Source organism: Talpa occidentalis, unplaced genomic scaffold (assembly GCF_014898055.3).
Source record: "Talpa occidentalis isolate TD23 unplaced genomic scaffold, MPIMG_talOcc4v2.1 talOcc4.16, whole genome shotgun sequence".
Lineage (NCBI taxonomy): Eukaryota > Metazoa > Chordata > Mammalia > Eulipotyphla > Talpidae > Talpa > Talpa occidentalis.
The window spans coordinates 51370940-51384490 of NW_023601653.1; the positions used below are offsets into that span (position 1 = coordinate 51370940).

At 38.8% G+C, this 13551-nt stretch overlaps 1 protein-coding gene across 4 annotated transcripts in view; it reads right to left on the bottom strand.

Moving 5' to 3' along the window:
* Positions 1-13551, bottom strand: part of RASSF8 (Ras association domain family member 8) — a 116364-nt gene that overhangs the window by 15960 nt on the left and 86853 nt on the right. For all 4 annotated transcript variants that reach the window (XM_037514203.2, XM_037514202.2, XM_037514205.1 and 1 more), the window contains exons 2-3: positions 12307-12511; positions 332-1221 (exon numbers count right to left, since the gene is read on the bottom strand). In XM_037514203.2, coding sequence (XP_037370100.1) covers positions 332-1221; positions 12307-12409 — 993 coding nt within the window. In that variant the 5' untranslated portion in view covers positions 12410-12511. The remainder of the gene's footprint in view (positions 1-331; positions 1222-12306; positions 12512-13551) is intronic.

The window sequence follows — 13551 nt, forward strand, 5'->3', positions numbered from 1 at the left end:
TAGTGATCTGTTTCAGCTTCAGTGTCCCTAGTCCTGGAAGGAGAAGGTCAGTGTCTGTCTCCTCATTAATGTCCACTTCTGCATGGGGACCCTCTGCTCCTGGGTACAGTCACCTAATGCCACAAGCACCAGGGTAAGAAAGTGCCCTCCTGAGCAAGGATCCTGGAGGCTGTAGTGCTCATCTTTGTCTGAGTCTCACACCTTAGCTTTGTCATAAGCCGCAGGAACTTAAGAAACTTATAAACCAAGGCAGGAAGGCTTCTAATTTTAAATGGAAGAGCATCTGGACAATCACCTCAAGACGATAACCAGTCTATAAACATGTTCTTACCTGCAAGCGTTTGGTGGCTTGTCCCAGAGACCTTTCCACAGCTTTGATGCCATTTTCCAGCCGCAGGCTCTGCTGGCCTTGAATGTCGATTTCCCCCTTGACCTTGCCAATCTTCCCTTTGACCTCTTCTTCATTGACTTGTGCCTCCTGCACTTCCCGTTGCAACTTTTCTGCTTCAAGACCGCTTTCCATGGTTTGGATCTGGGCCAAGTAGTCCTTTAATTTGCTCTCACATTCTGTTATTTTCTGTCTTATTTCTTGAAGTTGATCCTTCAGCTGTTTTTCATTTTCCTGTTCAATCTGTAATTCATTTTCCCAAAATTCTTCCTCCTCAATTTCTACATCATTTCTTTTGATCTTTTGCTCCAGGCGGACAATTTCCTCTTCAAGGTTAGAACTGTATTTTTGTTCCCAAAATCGTATTTCTATGTCATTTGATTCCAGCTCTTTCTCAATGGATTGAAGCTTCTCTGTCTGCAAACGGATTAGCCTCTTTAACTCATCTGCTGTAGTTTTGCAGTTATTCAGCACCTTTTGCTTAAATTCAGTTTCTTTACCTTTTCCAAAAATGTCCATTAACCCTTTGGCACCTCCTGTAAATGTCAATGATTTCCTCTTAGGTTCTCTCCTTTTGATTGATTTGTCAATCTGGGGCCTCAGTTTCGCTAAAGGGGGCAAACTCTGCCGGTATAAAGTTCTTTCAGGAATTCGAGCCACACTGTCTGAGGTGGGTCTCTCGCTGAGAGATGGCCCTGTTCGACGTAAAATGAGCTGCACATCGCTAGCATACTGCCCCCATTTGTTTAAGGATATGATGGGATTTTCATGAGGTGCTAAGTGTCTTTCAGTATCTCTCCATTTCTCTATAAGTGTATACCTTCCAGTTCGACCTAGATTAAAAAGAGAAAGAAAAAAAATCACCAACATGGCATACATGATAACTGAAAGAATGCACTAGCGGATGCTCTTAGGTAATTGTGTCTTCATGATTAGGCTCAAAGCCCAGTCCACACTGCCTTTAAACCTTTCCCTTAAATATACTCAACTTCCTGAGATACATAATGAAAAACTACAGGATGCGTACTACATGTGCTACTCTTCACACTTGCTGAGATATTCAACTTTATACCTTTGAACTCAGTGAGGCTCTCACACTCCTGTCAAATGCCTGGTGGCCTCCATGTTCCTGTTTAGGACTTGGTTCCATGAATGAGGTGGAAATGTCCAAACTTGAATAAACTTCCACATTGTGAATTCCTCTGCTTTCTGTGCACATCAGGACTTAAGGAGGTTGTAGGCCCTGTTCCCTCCTGAAGGAGACAGGGAGATAGTGGGGAACCGGCCACTGAGACACCAGGTAGCTGGACGGGTCTGGCCTGTTTCTCAGGCAGGTGCACACAGCTGCCCTCTCCCTGCACATCTGTGGCAAATTTCCTATCAAAAAAAGAGGCTAAACAAAAGGCTCGTTCAGATGTGATAGTAATGATTTCAAAGATTCAAAAATGTTATTAATATACAGTCAGAATATAAAATTAATTTAAATTAATATGGTAATGGAACTAGTAATTGTGGAAGACAAAGTTTCAAAAGACAATATGATGATATCAGTATGAATAAACTTCTTAAATACTTCCATTTAAGGTAAGTGGGTCAGTTAAATTTCTTTAATTTTGTTAAGTATCCATTATTAGTGATAATATCAAAAGGTCATTATTAATATTGTCAGAAAGGCAAAAAACACCCTACCATCTCTAGTAATTGTAATATTGTTCTATATAGCTATTGATTTATCTTCCCTGCCATTTTTTTAAATTTCATGAGTTTCTGTGCCAATAGTAGCATTTTCTCAATTCCTGGGTCAATAATGGAGATCTGGATGAGTAGCTATGAACACCCATGTAAACAATTCACAAGTATTGCCTGAAGAATGATTTTGGCCTAAGCATATGGAATTTTCAAGGAATCTGAATCTTGGGTGCAGCTGAAGGTGGGGCTTCGAAGGCAGACTGGAGTTTTAATCCAGGGTAAATTCGGAGGAAAGTAGCATGACTTTGCTTCTGTAATGGCATAGAAGCTCACAGGTGCTGGGAGTCAGGCATGATCACATCCTCCACAGTGCCTGGCCTGCAGAGTTCATTCCAGGGCAGCCATGGTTAATTTGGGCCTTTGTTATTCACACAGCAAGAAGGCAGACAAGAAACCTTCTTTATGTAGTGATGCAATGTGAAGATGACTTTAATAAAACCCTTAAGCAGCTTTTAGTACCTGTCAACTATGTAAAACAGAATGGAGCGGAATGAACATGGACTCTGGAGGGTGAAGGCCCGTGTTCATGCCTGGCACTGTCTTCTATTTACTTGACTTGTGCAAATTATAAAATTTCCTTTAGCTTCTGTTTCTTCACTTAGAGGATGAGAATTGTGTTTTCTCACCTGACAACCTTGTGAGTCAGGTGAAATATGGAACATACAAATGTTCTGTGAAACTGTGAAGTGTTATACAAATACCAGTTGTTACTATTATCAAAATACCTGTGCAAACAAAGGGAATGAAAAAGAAAGCCTGAGAACCCAGGTTAGCTTCTATGAAATAAAAAATGTCTCTAGTTATTTTAGGTTAAAAATTACTACAGTTATCCCAAGAAAAACCACATGACAAATCTGAGGTTAAAACTGTTCACGTGTGCACAATGCTTCAAAGACCACAGTCCTGTATGCTCCTGCCACCGCTGCCTGTCAGCTATCTAGCCTCCATGTCCTGAATAACATGAGGGGTGAGACCTGGACAGCACAGCCTTCTCCAATCCTGTCAGACCAATGAAACATCTTTACAAAGAAAACAGAAGCACTACATTACACCAGCTAAATTTAAAAAGTTGAAATCTCATTTTTTGTACATTTTTATCTAATTCATATTAAAATCTATATAATAAACAAAGTTGATGTTTTCCAATAACCAATGGTACTATTTAGCCTATGAGAATGTTTTGTTAAGATTTAGAATTGCTTTTACTGTCAGTTTCCCCTTTTTAAAAAAATTAGATATGTACAGTACAAGTAGGCATAAAGAAAAAAGTTTTCAGCCAGCAATTAAAAAAACAAACTTTTTTTTTAAAAAAATGATAAATCTATTAGTACCTTTGATTTTATTACAGAAATTAGGCTTTAGGGTAGTTTAAGGGAGACATAAATGCCATAATCATTGTTTTTAATATCCGTACTTGGCAAGGCCCTACAAATCACATCCATTTCATTCATATAAGATTCAAATTCCTTCTATAAAATTCCTTTTAGTCTATTTTATTAAATGGATACATTTATTGTTCCACCTTGCATACTATCTTTATGTTGCCCTAAAGCACATAAAAAAGAACATCACACATTTGTTGTCTGTCTCTCTCTCTCTCTCTCTATCCATCTGTGGCATTTGTAGTTAAGCTGTTAGTTAGGCTATCATGTCTGTGTGCCACATGAAATAATAGTAAATAAAATATTGGTTACACTTTTTTTTCTTTTTTCTTTTTTTTAAAGAGGCAAGCTTTATTTATTTATTTATTTATTATTTATTTATACATACAAGCACTGGGTACAGTCAGAAGCGAGGGAGGGTGAGAGAATTCACCAGAGCCAGAGCGGGGAGCAGAGCAGGCAGAAGGACCGAAGTACACTGCTGAGGGGAGCAGCGGGCGGCAGGAGAGGTCTGCGCGCCATGCGGGACCCTCCTCCGGTGGCCGGGGAGTAGCCGGGGATCGAACTGGTGCCGCAGAGGCTGCGGGCAGCTTCGCAACCCAGCGCTCAACCGCTGCGCCATCGGGGAGGCCCTGGTTACACTTTTGAGCAGATGAAGCAATTGTCTAATTCCAAGAATCATTAACTTTATGGGTCACCCAAAAACACTATGCCTTTATTTCAACCATCTTTAAGATACAATCCTTTTTTTAAAAAATAATTCTACTTAGAGTCAAATTTCTACTTAGAGCCAAAAATTAAAATTATAATTTAAAAATCATATCTTGTCATTTATTTACAAATATATACTGAACACCTAAAATTATGATTTATAATTTTTTTTAAAGATTTATTTTTATTTATACAAGAACTGGGGTACAGGTCAGATGCTTGGGAGGGTGAGAGGATTCACCAGAGACAGAGTGGGGAGCAGAATAGGCAGATGGACCGAAGACCTGCTGAGGGCAGCAGCAGGCGAGGCAGGAGAGGTCTGCCATACCATGTGGGTATCTCCCTGGCCGGCTGGGAATCAAACCCGTGCTGCAGAGGCTGTGGATAGCTTCACAGTGCTGCGCTCAACCCGCTGCACCACCAGGGAGGCCCTAAAATTATGATTTAAAAGTCCTATCTTGTGGAATTGCCAGATCATATGGTAGCTCCATTTTTAGTAGACTGAGGAACCTTCAGACAGCTTTCCACAGTGGTTGGACCGGTTTGCACTCCCCCCAGCAATGTAGAAGAGTTCCTTTTTCACCACATCCTCGCCAACATTTGTTGTTGCTTGTTTTTTTTGATATGTGCCATTTTTACTAGTGTAAGGTAGTATCTCAGTGTGGTTTTGATTTGCATTTCCCTGATGATAAGCACAAAAACAGTGATTCAAAAGAGCACCTGCACACCTATGTTTATTGCAGCACCATTTACAATAGGTAAAACCTGGAAACAACCCAAATGCCCAAAAATAGATGACTGGATCACGAAGATGTGGTATATATACACAATGGAATATTATTCAGCAATCAAAAAAGATAAACTCATGTCATTCACAGCAACATGGATGGAGCTAAAAGGAATTATGCTCAGTGAAATAAACCAGAAGGAAAAATAAAAATATTGGATGGTTTCACTTGTAACAGGAATATAGGGGAACCAAATAAGACATCAGTGTAAAAAAAAAATCATAACAGTACAAAACACAACAAAGCAAAAACAGACGATTATAAACCAGAGACAAACTGCAGGGGAGAAGGCAGGAGAGGGGTGAGAGGGAGGGAGGAGCACAGGGGACTGAGGTGATGGTGCACGGGCGCCTTGGAGAAGGAAATTCTATGGGGACTCAATCTGAGGGGGTGGGGGGAAGCAAATATTATCTAAAAAATGTAAAAAATGATAAATGCTAAAATAAAAACATAAAAAAGTCATATCTTGTTATTTATTCAACAAGTATGTACTAGACCCTAAATACTGTCAGGTCCTGGGGATATACCTTCTATTTAAACACCTTGATTGTCAATCTCTTCATAAGTTTTAACTGACATTTGATTTATTCCTCAGTATCAACTCCTCCCTATTCCAGAGATAAGTACCATACATTATTCAAAAGAATGTGACAGAGAGCTGGCACTTGTATTCTATGAACCTACTGTGAACATATCCTCCTGTTTCTGGACATGATGGAAATAATGCTAGCTTACCCTTTACTCATGTTGAATAAACTATCCTACTCCATTACACTTTTCTGATAACATAGGCTTTGTTCCTTGAGCTATAAAAATATTTGTGAAAATTTTATGAATTATCCTGTACATTCTAGGATTCTTATGCAGTCTCTGGGTGAATACCACTGATCTGTTCCACAATGACTTAGAATTCTTAAAATGTACACTGATCTCTGTAACAGAACCAGTTTTTCATCATGTTAATCTGCTGAATGCTTCTGATGCGTATACATTATCTACATGTAATAAAACATAATCTTAACGGGTCCTGTGACTTAAGCAGTGTAGGTATTATAATCCTCAATTTACTTGTGACAAAATCACAACTTAAAGAATTTAAAACAATTTCCTGATGACATAGAGCTATTCTGCTAATTTACCAATGCATTTCCTATAAGTCCTGTGTTATGCTACTAACGTAACTCTAAACATATTTATCTTATGGTGACAGTGATAACAATAAAAAATTTTTTTCTGAGCATAACCTGTTAATCAGTTGTGATTTTAGCCCATAGTTTAATTACTCACAGTATATTTTCCCAATATATAATAAAAATATTCTATAAATTTGTGACCTACTTAGGATTATATGACCAGCTTACCACTATTAAACATAATGAAAACATTTATTGACTTTATAATGATCAACATTTATGATGCCTACTAATTGCTAGACATTGTACTGGTGGTCATTTTACATCAATATATTAACCAAAATAATAGCTAACATAGCACTATAAATCAATTAAAATTTGGGGGGTTGCTTGTTAATGCAGCATAATGTAACCTATCTTATCTAATGCATGGTATACATATCTTCACATTCTTTAGAATATGCTTAAGGATGTGGAAAATATCAAATCAACTTAGAATTGTTGTTGTTATAAACCGCAAAATTATACATAGCCAAGTTGCAACACATGACCTGGGATATAAAATGCAGCCTATTTTACTACTAAGGATTTGTATTCTTATTTCCACGTCATTCAGTCAGAATTGGCTGGAGAGGCCAGCATGATGCAGGGAGATGCTGGGAGGCCAGCCAGCAGTCATAGTGGCTTACAACGCGGTAGCTGGGGTTGTGGAGAGAAGCAACATGTTTCTGGGTACACACTGAATGCTGGTCAGGTAGGGTTTGTTGATGAATTGGTTGTAAGGCATTGGAGCAAGAAAAGAGTCCAAGATCCTATGAAGGCTTTGGATCTAGTCACTAGATTTCTTATTTGCTAAAATGAGGAGGTCATTTGAGGATGTGTAGTAGTTGAGACACAGAAATCGGGTTTTGGCATTTTAAATTTGGGCCATTGCCACATTTAAATTTAATTAAAAATTCATTTCATCTGTTATACAGACTTCATTTTTGAGTATTCAGCAGCTGCAGTGGCCAGTGGCTATCATACTGGTCACTCCAGATGCTGAACATTTCCAGCCCTGCAGAAAGATCTACAGGACAGTAGGTTTGAGAAGCTATGTTTAGCCACATACCAATTTTAGAAAAGGCAATGATGTAAGAGATAAGCAAGCAGGACCCTTACTTAAGAAGGGCTTCCGGAGATGAGGGAAAGTATCAAGAAACTAAAACTATAGTTGTGCTTCAAACAAACAAAATGTGTTTGAAAGCTGATTTTTTGGGGGCAAACTAGATGAAACTTGGCTTCTAATGTCCCAACCCAAATCAATTAAATGACTCCATTAAATGCTAGTTCTGCCCCAGTTTAAAGGAGATATGGGAAAAAGACCACAAGAAGTGGGAACAGAAAAAGTCCAAATGTTAGTATTTAAATAGCACCAGGTACCAAAGTAGTGTGAACCAGGAAATCTTTTTCTCCATTGTCTTTTTTTAAAATTTATTTATTTTTTTAATTTCATATGTTTTTTACATCATTTTTCATTTTTGCACAATGTATGCATTTTTACCTTGGTTATAGTCCCCATACAATTCCCACCTTTCTTGTTTTGATCCTACTCCCTCCTCCCCCCCATGTAGTATGTCTCTGGTTTATAGTTGCTTGCTGATTTTGATTTTTACTTTATTATAATGAGTCTTTTTCCTGGTCCCTTATTTAGGTTTTCTAAATTCCTGTTATGAGTGAGACCATCTGGTATTTTTCTTTTTCCTTCTAGCTTATTTCACTGAGCATGATCCAATAAAAATTTCAATGACATTCTTCAAAGAAATAGAACAAATATTGATGAAATTCCTATGAAGCCACCAAAAACCCCGACTAGCCAAAACTCTCCTGAAAAAAAAAAAGGGGGGGGAATGGAGGTATCACACTCCCAGACTTCAAACTATACCACAAAGCCATAATAATCAAAACTGCATGTTACTGGAACAAGAACAGACACAAGGACCAACGGAACTGAATAGAAAATCTAGAAAAGAACCCCACAGACTCACAGTCAACTAATCTTTGACAAAGGAGCAAAGAATATGCACTGGAGCAAAGAAAGTTTGTTCAATAAATGGTGCTGGGAAAACTGGGTCGCTACATGCAAAAGAATGAAGCTTGACTACTACCTCACACCATGCACAAAAACCAACTCAAAATGGATTAAAGAACTAGACATAAGACCTGAAACCATAAAATATATAGAAGGAAATATAGGTGAAACACTACATGACACACACCTCAGTAACATCTTTAAAGACACATCACCCAAAGCAGTGATAGTGAAGGCACAGAAACAGCTGGGACTACATCAAATTAAAGAGATTCTTACAGCAAAAGAAACAGTAACCAAAACAAAGAGACGCCCCACCGATTGGGAGAACATTTTTGCACACAACACTAATGATAAAGGACTGATCACAAACATCTGCAAAGAGCTGAAGAGACTCAACAAAAACAAAGGAAATAATCCAGTCAAAAAATGGGCAGAAGAGCTAAAAAGGAACTTCTCCGAAGAGGAAATGCAAATGGCCAACAGGCATATGAAAAAATATTCAACATCACTTGTAATCAGGGAAATGCAAATCAAAACTACAATGAGATACCATCTTACACCAGGGAGAATGGCACATATTAAAAAAAACTAGCAACAACAAAATTTGGCGAGGATGTGGAGAAAAAGGAACTCTCCTGCACTGCTGGTGGGAGTGCAAACTGGTCCAACCACTATGGAAAGCTGTGTGGAGATTCCTCAACCTGCTAAAGATGGAGCTTCCATATGATCCAGCAATTTCTCCATTGTCTTGACTGCTGCTGCTGCTTCTTTTCCTCGCTAATCTTGTGTTAGATATAATTTGTTTAAGTTCCAAGCTACTTGAGAGTAGAAACACATTCTTTTCATATTTTTGGTTTAGGATACTGTAGAAATAAATGTATTTTTCAACTATAATGTGAGACAGATGATATTTCAAGGCATTCTGGTTCACAGATTTGAAAAGCAGTTTAACTCTGAAATAATGGCATTTCTATCATAGTTTAAGGGAGAACTAAAAGCAGAATATTTAAAATTGGGAATATATTTCTGAAAGTGAGGGCTGTGTGGTGACGGGACACAGAGTGCCTGTGCTGGGCAGTCAAAGCCTTTGGTGCCAATGCCAAGTGTCAACTGTGGTTTCACTTCCAGTGCTTCTACGTGGTGATCTGAGAATGTGTTCCATTTTCACCACCTGAATGTTACCTGTCAAGGTGATCAAAGATCAGAGCAGAAAGGATTCCTTTCCATGTTTATTGTATTTAGCCAAGCTCTTTTATCAAATTATGTTTTTTTTTAAGATTTATTTATTTATATAAGAACTGGGGTACAGGCCAGATGCACGGGAGGGTGAGAGGATTCACCAGAGACAGAGCAGGGAACAGAACAGGCAGACTGATGAAATACACTGCTGAGGGGAGCAGCGGGCGAGACAGGAGAGGTCTGCTCGCCATGTGGGTTGCTCCGAGGCCAGCGGAGATCGAACCAGTGCTGCAGAGGCTGCAGACAGCTTCACAGTGCTGCGCTCAACTGCCTTCACCACCAGGGGAGGCCCTTAAATTATGTTTTATTTAGCTTTTTTTTCCTAATATGATTTAATTAGTAGCACTTAGTTAGAAAAATGTAAGTAAGCATTCGCAAATAAGCATTCGCTGAGTGCTTATTTGTATACAGATTCTTATTGTGATGGTTTCCTGAAAGTAATTTTAGCTATCCAGGAAAACCCCATAATTTCTAATCAGCTATGTGTGTGTGTGTGTGTGTGTGTGTGTGTGTGTGTTGTTTTACCACAGATGATACTTTTGTCTAAAATTACTTTGCTGTACAGTTTTTAGAAATATCTGTGGTTTTTAGTCCACTCTTAACAGAATAGCTAATCCCTTCCTGGGGTGGTTTGTTAGAGTGGCAATTTCCCTAATTAATAAACCCTGTATTATTTATTTATTTATTTATTTATTTATTTATTTATTTAAGGATTTACTTATGCATACAAGAGCTGGGGTACAGGCCAGAGATGCGGGGGGTGAAAGGATTCACCAGAGACAGAGGGGGGAGCAGAACAGGCAGACTGACTGAAATACACTGCTGAGGGGAGCAGCGGGCGAGACAGGAGAGGTCTACTGCGCCATGTGGGTTTCTCCCTGACTGACCGGGATCGAACTCCTGTTGCAGAGGCTGCGGATTGCTTCATAGTGTGGTGCTTAACCCCTTGCACCACCAGGGAGCCCCCAACCCTGTATTATTTATTACAGTCCAAGTAAGATCAAGATGCTAAAAAATTTCATTTAGTGTTCTGATTACCAGAACTCTCATTATGAGATGGATAACTACTTAAGTAGCAGAAACAAAAGTAACAGAAGCACACTGTACCCGATGCTAAGAAAATCTTTGGGCACAAGAGAAGCGAGGACCAACAGTTCTTGACTGGACACCAGTTCACTCCTCTCTTAGATGAATTCTGAATCTGCAGTATTTATGATCCAGAAAGACAGAGTGTTCATTAGGGGAGTTTGGAGGAATCATAGAACATCTGTATTCAAATTGTAAGTTATTCAAAACAGGACTGGACTGAGGTACTGAAGAAGCAGAAGTGGGATGTAGGTGTAGTTAAAACTTCCTTTTAGCTTGTTCACAAACAAGAATGTTCTGCCATCCACCAGATCATGTACATCTGGGATGTTTCCCGTGAAATTCTGTGCAGAAAATGTGGTCACAATATGTACAGATGCCATTTATTAAACTCCCTTTTACCCACCTGGACTTTTGTATAAACCACTTGCTTGATTTTTGTCTGTCTACCTGCCTACCTCCCTATCTAATTTCCTTCCTTCCTACAATTGCCCATGACTTGATTCCCAAATAGAACAAAGACAATTAGGTTTGACATTTGTAAATCTTAGTCTTCACTAAGCAGGAACCAAAAAAAAGCTCAATATTTTAATATAAATAAATGTGAGACTTCCAAAAGTGACAACGATGAAATAAATTGGCAGCAAAGAATAGGAAACAAAATTAAATGCCTAATTTCCCTCTCTTCGGTAATTAAGCATAGGTGCACAAATATAATTTTAGTCTCCCAATACAAGAAAATTTCATTGGATGTGGAAACCTAGGATTCTCAGCATTGTTTTAGCGTTTGAGTGTGCTGTATAGTATTTAAGAAAAAATTAAAAGATGTCAGTATGAAAATAAAGTCTATCTTTGTATATCTGTCTCTATCACTGCCACCTTCCCACAGGGCACCTGCCATGACACAGGTGGCATTATCCCTGCCACAAAACACTGAAGGGCCATGGCGACAGTGTGAATTGCTTCAGTCTTGAGTTAACCTGACTTGCTTGCAATATAAGCTAGCATGACATAAACTCCTGATAAGGGGTTCAGACCCAAAGAGTCACTAAGTACCTAGCATGGTGCTGAACACACACTCCCCTCCTAACATGTGCTTGCTAGAGGGTGGATTTAAGATGCCGCTATGAGCCTCAATCCACACAACTAGTTTTACTGATAAAGGGGTTTATGCCCTCATCACATTCCAAAAGGACTAAAAGGCAACTGAAAAGCATGCATAAAATATGATCAAGATAAGCTAAGAGTGGATAGGAAGAAAAGTTGTAAAGGGCAGAAGAATAAGATGGTGTGTGGCCAATGAGCATGTCCTTGACACCCCCACCTTCACTGTAGGGGATTAAAACTGTAACTGTTATCTTTCTCATGGCAAAAACAGATATTTGATTGGTTGCATTTTCTCCATATTCAGAAATAAACAGTAAATAGGATTTTTCCTAATGAGGGAATCAGAAATATGTTTTGGTTTAATAAAATATCTTGAGTTTCAGAAACACTGTTCAAGATGAACCACAGAAGAGAAGGATGAACAGACTCGAGACTCACAATGAATAAAATCTGGTGTGTTGTTGAGGGTGGGAGGGGAACAGAGAATCAAAGATAACCTAAACACAGGTGATCAATATAAGAGTGCTATGAGATAAAGCATGGGACCAATAAACAAAACCCACTGGAGACTTGGATTTAAAACAAGCAAACAAGAAAAGGAAGCATAAAGAAAGAAGGCAACTGCTCTCAGACACCAGCGTTCACTTACCTATTGCTTGAGCTAGGGCTATTACAACCTCCTGGCAAGTTGTGACTTCGGTGACCCCACAAACAATCCTCTGAACTCCATCCACCCATACTTTAAGTTCCATGGTGTACCAGCCAGTCACCCAAGGGCCCTGAGAGTGGTCATCGGGGTGTCAGGTCATGTTCTGGCTCTGGGAACACGGAGAAGGCAATTTCTGAGCAATCAGCTAAAAAGGGAAAAAAAAAAATCTTCAATGAAACTGATCTTAACATTTCTTCTAGAGAGGACACAAAACAAAATCTGTTTAATATAAAATTTAATAATCCCACTACCAAGAATAACCCCATGTACTTCCTTATTTTACCAAATTGAACTCAGCAGCAAGAATGTAACCACAGTGTTTCATGTTACAGCTGCCCTAATTATAACTTTAATCATAAAGTCACTCTCCATTGGGTAGAGAGATCTTATTTACTTGACCAAGCCTTATTGTTCAACGCACCAGCTGTTTCTTTGGTTTTTAAAATATTATCTCCAATATTAAAGAAACAAAAAGTTCCTTTTGTCTGAGGAAGCACAAAGATGGAACCAATGTCCAGATTCTTGCCAGCAATTACAAGAGGCATCTCGTACACCCATTGCCTGTGTTCCATGTGCCCCAGCCTCTCTCCTTCAGGGACCGAGTGGGGCTTCTGCACATAGATGCTCCAAAGCTGAGGCAGCAGGGGTCAGGGAGTATTAGGGAAAGGAAAGGAATTTCTTTGATGCCTGATGATTTCCCCAGGTATGAACTGCTTATCCTTTTCTCATTTATTTAATTAGGGTTCCATAATTATCTTAATTATGAGTTAAATCTAATAATACAAACAACCTTTTTACACTTGCTGTCTCCCTGGTGGTTGAGTTTTTGTTTATCTTCCTTATATGTCAATAAGAAATTTTACATTCTCATACAGTCAAATCAATGCTTTATTTTAGTGATTAGAATGAGTCTGCTATTGATTACACACAATTCTGCAATTGATTACACACAATTCTTTTTCCTGCGTGTTTTTAAAGTCTCAATTCTTCCTGTGTTAAGTCTTCAAGCAAGCTATGATTGGTTTGTCCCCTGTTCTGTCATCTTCCTATTTCTTTGTTGTTTTAAAAAAATCTTATTATAAAACAGCATTTACTGCAAATAGTAACTTATTCCTTGTATATACTCAAAGGACCTCAGAGAGTTCTAGTTCACCTGGTCACCTGGGAGGATGAGTCAGAACACAA